Source organism: Coptis chinensis, chromosome 2 (assembly GCF_015680905.1).
Source record: "Coptis chinensis isolate HL-2020 chromosome 2, ASM1568090v1, whole genome shotgun sequence".
NCBI lineage: Eukaryota > Viridiplantae > Streptophyta > Magnoliopsida > Ranunculales > Ranunculaceae > Coptis > Coptis chinensis.
In genome coordinates, this window is record NC_141457.1 from 11,136,745 (window position 1) to 11,147,898 (window position 11,154).

At 36.6% G+C, this 11,154-nt stretch overlaps 2 protein-coding genes and 1 pseudogene across 2 annotated transcripts; 1 reads left to right on the forward strand and 2 right to left on the reverse strand.

The window, feature by feature from the left end:
* The first annotated feature begins 1,185 nt into the window (after window positions 1-1,185).
* LOC147514857 (uncharacterized) lies at window positions 1,186-3,135 on the forward strand. Its single transcript, XM_086585329.1, has 5 exons — window positions 1,186-1,244; window positions 1,340-2,316; window positions 2,401-2,463; window positions 2,548-2,622; window positions 2,701-3,135. Exons 1-5 carry the CDS (start codon window positions 1,199-1,201, stop codon window positions 2,884-2,886), a joined length of 1,347 nt encoding a protein of 448 aa, XP_086441455.1. The 5' UTR covers window positions 1,186-1,198; the 3' UTR covers window positions 2,887-3,135.
* Window positions 3,136-6,645: 3,510 nt separating this feature from the next.
* On the reverse strand, window positions 6,646-8,783 carry RD2 (Adenine nucleotide alpha hydrolases-like superfamily protein). Its single transcript, XM_086585340.1, has 4 exons — window positions 8,191-8,783; window positions 7,958-8,076; window positions 6,917-6,993; window positions 6,646-6,836 (listed from the first exon to the last, which is right to left on the reverse strand). Exons 1-4 carry the CDS (start codon window positions 8,512-8,514, stop codon window positions 6,811-6,813), a joined length of 546 nt encoding a protein of 181 aa, XP_086441466.1. The 5' UTR covers window positions 8,515-8,783; the 3' UTR covers window positions 6,646-6,810.
* A 574-nt stretch (window positions 8,784-9,357) lies between these two features.
* Window positions 9,358-10,539, reverse strand: LOC147514859 (zinc finger CCCH domain-containing protein 30-like; annotated as a pseudogene).
* Between the last annotated feature and the right edge of the window lie 615 nt (window positions 10,540-11,154).

Below are 11,154 nucleotides of genomic sequence, written 5' to 3' on the forward strand. Positions count from 1 at the left end.
GAAAGTGACAGTCCAAGTTTAGACCATGTGTCGAGTGATGATGATGAGGAGCTTGTAGAAGTTAGGAGAAAAATTCAAAACATGAGGAGTAAACTATTAGAAGAAAAAAAGAAATTAGATGATGATGATGATGGGGATGGGGATGTTGTTGAGGCTACAAGGGCAATTGAAGTGGAGGAAGTTAATGAGTTAGGAGAAGAATATAATATAGGTCGGGAAGTTAATGAGTTGAGCTGTGACTCTGAGTATGCAAACTCAGATGGATGTGATAGCCCTGTTTTTAGCGATGAAGAAGGTGTACATTTGGTGAGGGTTCCAAGTAAGTATCCTATATTTAATCCTAAACTTGATGTATTTAAGCAGAAACCTATACTTGGAATGAGGTTTTCAAATATGGAGGAGCTAAAAAAGTGTCTAAGAAACTATGCAGTATGTAATGGCTATCCCATTAGGTTTGTTACCAACAAATCAAGGAAGTTGGTCGCAAAATGTCAATACAAATGTCCATTTAAGTGTTATGCAACTTATATGCAGAATGAGGTGTCTGTCCAAATAAAATCACTTAAGTCTCAACATGGTTGTGTGAGGGATTTCAATGTCAAGGTTGGTAATGCAAAATGGTTGGCTAACTACTATTATGACAGAATTACGGAGGACCCAAAATGGAGTATGAAAGCTTTTAAGAAGGATATTAAACATAATTTTAAGATGATTGTGAATATAGAACAATGTTATAGAGCAAGGAAGAAAGCAAGAGGTGATGTGAATGAAGTGATGAAACTTGTGTATGCTAAATTGTGGAGATATGCAGCTGAAATTAGGAGGTCAAACCCGGGATCTACAGTGAAGATTGACCAAGATAATGGAGTATTTCTTAGGATGTATGTGTGCTTTGATGGATTGAAAAGGGGTTATATCAGAGGATGCAGAAAAGTGATAGGTCTTGACGGGTGTTTTCTGAAAGGGTTTTGTAAAGGTGAACTATTAACTGCAGTGGGAAGGGATGGGAACAACCAAATGTACCCAATAGCTTGGGCTGTGGTTGAAGGTGAAAATAAGAAGAGTTGGATGTGGTTCCTAGATCTTTTGATAGAAGACCTTGGGATTATTGATGGGAATGGGCTCACATTGCTTACCGATCGCCAAGGGGGCTTATACCAAATGATACAGAGCTCCCTCGCCTAATGCTGAACATAGGATGTGCGCAAGACACATCTATGCAAACTTTAGAAAGAGATATGCAGGTACATTTTTATTTGTTCATTTTCATTTTCATTTTTTTTTTTTGCATTCATACTTATGCATTTTTTTTTCTCATTTGTTGTATGTATGTGTATAGGATCACAACTAAAAGGTTTGTTCTGGAAAGCTAGCAAAAGCTCTACTCCTCAAGAATTTCACCTTGTGATGAAAGAGATAGAATTGATTCTTCCTGAGGCAGCTAATTATCTACAAACTAATCAAAACCCTATGTGGTGGTCTAGGGCATTCTTTGGATTTTGGGCTTGTTGTGAAGCTGTAGAGAACAATATGTGTGAGTGCTTCAATGGGACAATTGTGGAAGCAAGGGAGAAGCCAATTATTGCTATGCTAGACGATATCAGACTTCAAATGATGGTTAGAATGCAGAAAAAGAGGGAGATCTTTGGTGAGTGGACTGACTCTTTAACCCCTTATGCTAGGAAAAAGCTAGAAGAGAACAAGGATGAGTCAAGGTTTTGGGAGACATATGTGTGTGGTGAGTATGAGTTTGAAGTGAGAAAAGGGTTGGCTGATGCTTACACAGTGAATTTGAAAGAGAGAAGTTGTAGTTGTCGGATGTGGCAGCTCAGTGGCATCCCTTGTGCCCATGCTGTATCGTCTATATATTTGTGTCATGATTCCCCTGACAAGTATGTAAACAGTTGGTATACATTAGAGGAGTATAGGAGGGCATATCTGACTTATATTAAGCCAATGAGGGGTGAGACTATGTGGCCACTAGCCGAAGGTAATGTGATTTTGCCTCCAAAAAATAGAAGGATGCCTGGTAGGCCAAAGAAGTTAAGAAGGAGAGAAGGAGAGGGTCCAAACACTAGCTTTAAAGTGAGTAAAGCTGGGACAGTAATAAGGTGTGGGAGATGTAAAGAAATTGGGCATAATCAGAAGACATGTAAGCATCCAGTGCCAGAACTAGAACCAGTTCCGACAAGTGATGTAGTTGGTAATGGTGAAGGCTCTACTCGGCCAGTAGTGATAACCAAGTGTGGGATATGTAGAGAACCAGGACATAATAGGAAAACTTGTACGATGCCAGAACCAGTTCCAACAGATAAGGTAATTAAGTTATACTTAGAAATTCATATTCATACTTATATCATAATGTGAATTATGTTTTACTTGTGTTTTATTGTTTTACAGAGATACAAGAAGAAACAAACAATGCCAAAAGGGACGATGCCAGAACCAGTTCCTACAGATAAGGTAATTAAGTTATAATTATAAATTTATTTTCATACTTATATCAGAATGTGTTTTATGTCTTACTTGTGTTTTCTTGTTTTACAGAGATACAAAAATAAACAAAGTATGCCAGATGGGATTGGTGTATGGACTGACTCTGAAACTGGGAACACTTTCATGGTGAGTTACAAACATGTGTGGTTTAAATGTGTTTTTGATTAGTTGTTGTCTTATACTAAAAATGTGAGGTTTAAATAGATGTCTGGACAAGGACCACCAGTCAACATTGATGATCTCCCACATGTTGTGGACTCTAACCATACTCAACTAAGTCAAGCTTCAACTATCACAAATGACCCCCAGCCTAAAAGGAGGTGGCCGGATTTGTTGATGGAATCTCCAGAAAGAATGCATGAAGCAACAACAAGGCCAGTTTGGAAGTGAACTACTGCTTTCTACATTCGTAGAGTTGTTGCCGATGTTCATAAATGAATAGGTAGATATGTGGGTTGAGCTCTTTTGGCTGTTAGAGATTATTTGAACTTTTTTGGGCTGTCAGAGATTATTTGAGCTGTCAGAGATTATTTGAGCTCTTTTGGGTTAGAGCTCTTTTGAGCTGTCAGAGATTATTTATAAGTAAACCTTTTGGGTTAGAGCTTGATACGTATTTATAAGTGAACCTTTTGTTCGTATTCTGTTCGACTGTCAGATATTATTTTTGCTCAGTTTAATTAAGACTTTCTGATCAGATTTCATATTTAGGCAAAATGGAACTATTTCTAATGAGATGGGACCTAGCTAGACATAACAAGTTCCAAACATAATATGACAGCAGCTTCTAGCTTTCTAGCTGGGTGTCAAGGTTGTTAGTTTTAAAGCAATCATTAATTTCTACTGATTTGTACAGCCCTGTTTTGGTGTCCTTAATTTATCTGTTTCCACGTTCCAAGTATCTAATCACTTGTGGTCGATTTATTATCGGGTTCCCACATTGTCCTATCCATCTATCCATCTTTCATTCTCATTAGAAGTGTGTTATTTCTGCACATTGTCCTATCTTCCATTGCTTTATTTGAGTTTTTTCTGATATGGCAATGAGAAAGCTGTTCTTAGCCTCTGTTCCACTGACTTTCTTTGTTTTTCTGTTGTGTTTTGCATCTTGCACTGGTGAGCTTAAGTGCTAGTACTCTCTAAAATCTTGGTTGTTTTGCTCTACGTTAACAATTGTACATTTTTATTGTATCGTTTAGATTATGTTTCTTTTCATCTATATTTTATCTTTCAAGGACTTGGTGTTTGAAATTGGTATTTTTTTAGGAGTGATGAGATGGATTCTGTTACTGAGCTACTTGATACTTAACACATCTTTGTGGATCTGTTTTACATATAATATATGAAGTATCCTCACTTTGTTCCTCAAATCTCAACTAGCTTTCTATGCAATCGTGGTCCTAGTCTACTTTGATCTAGCCAGCCTCTTGTATGACTTGTATTCACCATTTGATCTATTAAGATCGAAATGAGCATCATGTTTTTGTTTTTTTCCCGAAATACCACCTCTTGTTTATTTGATATTTTCATATATGGGTTTTAACAGCTCAGGTTCAATGTCAGCAGACGCCTGATCTATCACTGTTCAATATGCTAATTATATAGATGAGCCATTTTTCACTTTTCATAAATCAAATATGACCAAGATTTGATGCATCCTATACATAATCTCTCTGCCATTTGACTTTTCTCAACCGGCTTGTGTAATTTTGTGCTTACATGTGAAGTTATTAAGTAAACAAATTTGTAAATGAATTCTGGAAACATTGTGCTCTTCTGAAACAGAAGAAGTAATAGTAGAAATATAATAGACAAGACTTGGAGCTCGTTGAATTCTAGCCCTGCATAGAGTTGCTGGAATGTGGTGGCTGCTGTCATGAGAGTTTATAAGCACAATGTACCCAACTAGAATATGGATATCACTGACAAGCACAATGAACTTGAGATGAAAAGAAGAAAAAGGGTAAATAAATACGGGCACAGATCAACAAAAAATACTTATAAAACCACAAGCCAAAATACTAGAATACATTTGTCGCTACACATTTAAAACCACAACCTCACAACTCTCATACATTGTCAGCCCTGATAGCCTTTTTGAACAAAACCCCACATTTAGTTACCATGATCTATATGACAACCATTGCACATACCAAACAATTTACAGATTTCAGACTCTTCCTTGCACAAGTTACACGCTTTGTTATATACTTTCTTATCAAAGTATATCCATGTTACAGCACTACAACCATCACGAGAACACTTGAGATATTTGCGTTGAAGAGTTCTACCATTAGAATAGCCTATTTCAACTTTCATGAATCCGCAACACCAAGAACGAGGGCAATGAATACCAAAATACGGGCATGTTGAAGCGTAATGGCCCTCGTCATAGCATAGTTGACATACCTGATGATGTTTAACAACAAAATAATCATATATTTATTTTCTACAAAGATTATTATGCAAAACTATATTAGTTCGTTAAAGAATGACGATACCATACCCAAATCAATCATAGGAAAAGTAGAACCAGTAAACGAGGATAAACAAAATATGCATTTTTCAAAACTCATGCCAATGTCTATAGCAATTATACCCAAGACTATGACAATTATACATGAAGTGAAGAAGAGCACTAGTACTTTGATCTATAATAAGGTACGTAGAAGAGAATTTATAGTATATATAGAGTAGACCTTATAGTTGGTATGAAATTATAGAGCACTAGTATTTTTGTTTGTCTGCTTTCAAGGGCAGCGAACCTTATCCCTCCATCACCTCCACCTCATTCTCTGTTCTTCCACTCTCACCATTGCACCATCACCAGCAGTTGGTCCCACATTTCATTACAACTAACTAAAGCTAAACCTAAACGTACTTCCCTTTAGTTCTACTCCTTCTGGTACTTGTTTATCAGAAGAAGTCCCAAACCAAGTTGGGATGACTAGTGAAGATGAATATAATTGGTTTCTTCCATTTTGCAAATATTTCACTCATTATTATTTGCAATTTGTTAGTTAAGTTAGTTAAGAGAGAAATCACAGATATCTAACAACCAATAATTTGTAGATGTTACCCTATCAGAATTACAACAAAAAGAAAAATGAAATATATAAAATATCTATTCTTTTGGGTACAAATTACTCACCTTTGGAGCAGCCACAATTACAATTTGAGTTCCACCCATGATGCTAGGGTTTTGGGTTTTTTATTTTTTGGAATTACTTAGCTAGGGTTTTTGGGGGTTTTGTTTCGACCACCGAAACCAAACTGTAATTTGGGGATCACGTCAACATATTTTTTTTTTCTATTACGTGAGAAGTATGTGACGTCAGAATGTTTTTTTATTTTTTGGAATAAAAAAAAAAAAAAATTAGAAACAGTGTTAGAGAAATTTGACAGAAGTTCCTCAATTGCAAAAAACAAACACTTTGGTCCCCAAACTGTCAAAAAAAAAAGTTTGGTCCCCAAACTGTCAAAAGGTGTAAAGTTTGATACCCTTTTTAGTCGTTTTTCGATTTAGATATGGTCTTAACTCTTATAAGTATCAAATCATAGTTTGCAGTTTCGAATTTCTCTTTAGATTTAAATGATTTGTTTGCAATGTTCATTCTAACAAATAAATTTTGATGTATTTACCTAATTATTGAAGATGTCACTACCAATTTTAACGCATTTAAGCCTTTGAATAACCTTATTAAACAAACATAGAGCATTTGGTAACTGGAAACTAATTAGGAAAATAATGAAGTTGGAATCTAGTAGAATAGAATTCAATTCCAACTTATAAAATGTGTGTTGGCAAACTTTTAGAAATAATTAGATTTCATCAATTCCTACTTAAAATTTTGTGTTTGGTTGTCATCTAAAATCATTTGACATTTACAATCCAATTCTATTAGATGCAAAGCCTCCCAAAGGATGTCCACCAAGGATTCTAATTAATTCCATTCCTCAAGTCCAATTCCTAGTAAACAAATGCACCACTAGCTTACACACAACTCAATTCCACCTGACTTTAAGGACGTTAGTTGAATTTCTAAGAATCACTTACTTCTTCCATTCAAAATATTTTGACATAAGTGATAAAAACAGTTTTCTTTTTCTTGATTCTTGCTGTTTTCTTTCTCAAACTCAAAATCTCAACAATTTACCAATCAAACTATAATAGCGGCGTTGGCTAACATAATGAAAATGTAATGTTGTTACTTGTTACACACATGAAAGAATTAAATCTCTCCCATACTTAGTACTACAACAAAGCATACAATTTTTCAATGAGAATCACAAAACATAGCATGACTTAAAGCTCCCCTATATCACTGACTCCTCCCCTGCATCTGCAACCAAAAGGTGTTAATATAGAACTTGGCTGTTAAATGTGAGAATCGTAGAGAAATAAGTGTGGCAAATATAATACCTTTACCAGGAACGATTATGACTGGTGCCGATTTGCAGTTGTGGAAACAGTATTCACTCACACTACCTTGCAGCACACTATATCAAACAAATCATTAGAGCCCCAGCTAATCTTCGTTCCAAATTTTCCTCATAAACTTCAAATGTACGTTGAGTAATAAGATTATAATCACTTAATAGCATGTTCGCCACAGGTAAAAAAAAGACCTCGCAATCAATGGGTCAGGAACGTCGTATTGTAAATAATGACTTAATGATTAGACGACCAGTCCCAGCAAACATAACCCAACAGAAACTTCATGATCGTCATACACATCCAAACATTTTGGCCAGACTGAGACTGAAAGAATGCACAAAAACTCATGCCTCTCAAATTCTCAATTGTACTGTGTTTTTGTTATGGTGGAAAATTTATTGGTGATCGAGGTCCAATTCTAATTAAAAGGTCCCTGCAAGTCCAAGACTCTGGCAACTTAGGGGCCTAGTGCATTAGTACATTGGCAGATGAGCGAGTATTTCCTGTCACCACTTCCCAGGGTTGTGTATAGGTTTCCGTATGTTCCGTCTTCCGTTGGCAATATCCAACAACCGGGGGAGTCAAAACTTAGGCTAGTTCTGGGAACGACCATTGCATCACATAGAATTGACAATGGAAAAAGCATTTGAAAATATTCTCTACAAACATTAGAGTCAAAACCTCGTGCATTTCTTTTGGGTCCCCTTGCATGGGATGTAACTATGTAAGTATGTAACAAAGGAATGTAACTTTCGATTTCCAGAAACAAATGGCTTTCCATAATTCTTATAAAAAAATATAGTTACGATTTTCGTTCTTATAAATTATAAATATATGATATGTAACGAATAGAGAAACTTGTATACCAAATTGCATACAGTACTGCACAACTGCTACATATATTTGTGCATGATTGAGGAGAGAAACAGCAGTTGTTAGGTAATCATGACTTCATGAGATATTTTAGATGATAATATGCAAGTGTTATTCTAATATATATATGCAGGCATAAGACAGAAAAGGGACCTTTTGATTAAACTTCTTCCTCTAGTGCCCATCACTACTGCTGCTGGCTTCAATCTATCAGCCTCCTTACATATAACTTTACCTACATCTCCTTCCACTATCCTTGCCACTGTCTTCACCTATATACCACAATCAAATAATTTATATCATACCACAATCTCATAATATTTTGAAGGATTGAACTTGTATATCTATAAATAAAATGATAATTTTAAAAAAGAAATTGTTATTACCATGGCAACTTGATATGCTTCGACGGCCAGCTTCTCAAACAAAATCTGCGTCATGTCGTATACAATTTGATTTCCATGGTGTGCAGAAATGTTGGGGACGGCATGAACAAGGTGGATGGTATCGGCAAGTCTGCATAAATGAACGGTAACCCAATCGAAGGCGTGTTTACTGTTTGGGCCATGATCAATGGCTATGAGAATATCTCTACCTCTCCTTCTTTCACCGGTTTCTCTCTCCAACTCTGGTTGTCCTACTATGGGAATTAGAGATGGTAGTTTCACCTCTGTATAATTGTACTCTTCATCTTCCATTACTGTCTCCATTTCCTTTCTCGATCTCCAATCCAATCCAATCCAATCCAATCACCTCTCTTTCTTTCTTTCTTGTTGTAGTGTTTGGCCTTTTCTTCTCAAGTAATTTAGTAATGACCGTTATATAGCACAAGTCTAAATTTTCTAAAAATGGTCAGCAGAGGTGTGCTGCAATTTCACACGTTTTGTCATCTTCGTAGTTATAGCCTTACAAGTTACAACAATGACAAGAAAAGAAAATTATAGATGGTTTAGTGGTGCAAGGGTTTTGCCCACTGTTTGAGTGATTCTTTAAAATTTAAATTAAACTATAGTTTTAGAGCATTTCCAATGGAGATGTAAAGTGTAAAGTTTATACCCCCAAGTGTCAAAAAAAATTAAAAAAAAATCCAATGAGGTGGTATACTATAGGTAATATCCAATTAGTTGATAGAGGGGGTATGAAATTCCCCATCTTGATATCAAAGAATGTGAATACTGAGTAGTTGAAAATGTTCCCAGGAAGCCACGCCAGTCCCCTTTTTTTTCTCTAAGGTGGACAGCTCAGCTTTTCCAATAATTTGGCAGAAAAAAAGTAATTCTACACTCTCTTTTCCCAATTTCAATTGTTCGTAACCCAAACAAAAATAAAAAAACAAAACCCTTCACCCAAAAAAAAATAAAAAACAATATTCCTTTCTTTTATTTTCTATTCACTCTTCATCGTCTAAGAAAAGTGGTTCTGAAAACCCCATGAGAAACTGTAGATCCGCTCGACCTCATTTAGTATCAAAGATGCTAGCCTCCTCTAATTCTCTTCGAATTTAAAGTTTTTTCCTATATGATTTTCTAGTAAGGCACAAACCCTTTCTTTCTCTATTTATATGGATTTCTTGATAATCTCCATGAGGATTTGTTGATAGTTGATCCAAGATCACGCGAACTGAGGCTGTGCTGTTGAAGTTTCTCACGTTGAGAAAACACAGCCCTAGCGCTCATTGGTGAGATGGGTTCCATGCTTCTTGGTGACATTCTTCCTGGAGAGTGTATATCACCAAAAGAGGCCTGTAAGAGAGGATGATCAACATTTTTGCGGGAGAATACACTTGTGTTTATCGGAGAGAGCATGCTTTGTTGTTGCTGGAATTGATTTAGGACAGCTGATTTGTGTGATGGCGAAAACATGCTAGATGACATAGCCTGATCAGAATACCGGGGAGATGAGGACATCTCTGCACTGAAGAGGTCTTCCAAATTTGATGGTGCTAGAGATTTTGTACGAATGGGGCGGTTGGCAGATGTAGGAATTAGTCATGGTTGAGAGAAACATGATAATTCATTGAGGAGCTGTTGATGTTGATGTTGATGTTGTTGTTGTGCTTCAAATTCCACCAACAAGCTGAAATCATCGGCTTGAATATCTCTTGCGTTAAGGGATGATTTGAGACGACTAGACTGGAGATTGCTTCCAGGAAGATGCAAGGTAGGAACATTTGGTTGTGGCCACGCCATGGATGAGTGTGAAATGCCAATGGCTAATGAAGACATCGGTGGCCTGAAAGGATTAGGTGACATGACGAAGCCGAGGCCGGGGAGGCTGGCAGTAGACTCAAGGCAGCAGCCATTTCCATAGCAATAGATGCAGCTGAATGGGGAGAAGGAACATCGGAGCCTGTGGACACAGAGAGGACGAAACTCTTTAGTTGTGTGTGCAAAGAAACACACTCTTTGCATGCAGCCCGTACCATCCTTGCAGAGGCGTGTCCTATACTGTGCAGGGTGAAGCCAACACTCAAAAACTCCATGAGCATATTCACATAAATCACCCCCCCGCGACGCCCCTTCCTAACTCGGGCAAGGAACACAACTGTAGTGAAACTTCCTTGGGTCTCTTCTTCTAGCATTTTCACCTGGGTGAACAAAAGGACACTCCGTCCAGTCATGAGAATATGCCCTTGAACAAGGTTGAACCTTGAAGGAGAACATGTGAAATTCATCAGGTGCATAAATGTTGTTCTTAATGTCGGGGAACTTCTGCTGAATTGTGATTATAGGGGAGTAAAAAGTTTAAGCGGCTAAAGAAGGCTAGAAGGGACAATGATAATGGAGAAACGTCTAGTTTTTCAGATGATGATGTTTTGGATGAACGTGATCGTACTGGGTGTACTGCAGAACAAAAGCTTAAACATAGTTTGTTCGGTGATGATGAAGGTACTAAATTTTGATTTGAGTGTGCTTTTTGGTTATTGAATATCTCATTCTTCAATTGTTTGGTCCAAAATAAATGCTTATTAAATTTATTTTTATTTTTTCCCCCTAAGAAGTTCATTGAAATTTGAATTATTAAAGGTGTGTGAGTTTTCTAAGTTTTTTATGGAATTGTGGAATTCGGGTCTGTATCGTTTCGAGTGCTATATATGTTTCTTCTCTTTGTTTATCTCCTATGAAGTAACATATCTACATTTGTTGACCTATATTATATAATCTAATTTTTAGTTACCTGTAAATTCATAGGTTGAGTCCTTTGCGTTAAGGGATTCCACATTGCTCATGATAAAAGGCTTCTTGCACTCGAGTGAACTGATAATGGATCAATAGCACATTGAAGAAAAGTAGTTATTTGTAGATTCTACATTATACAAAGAAATGTAATTACACTTACTTGATAGATTA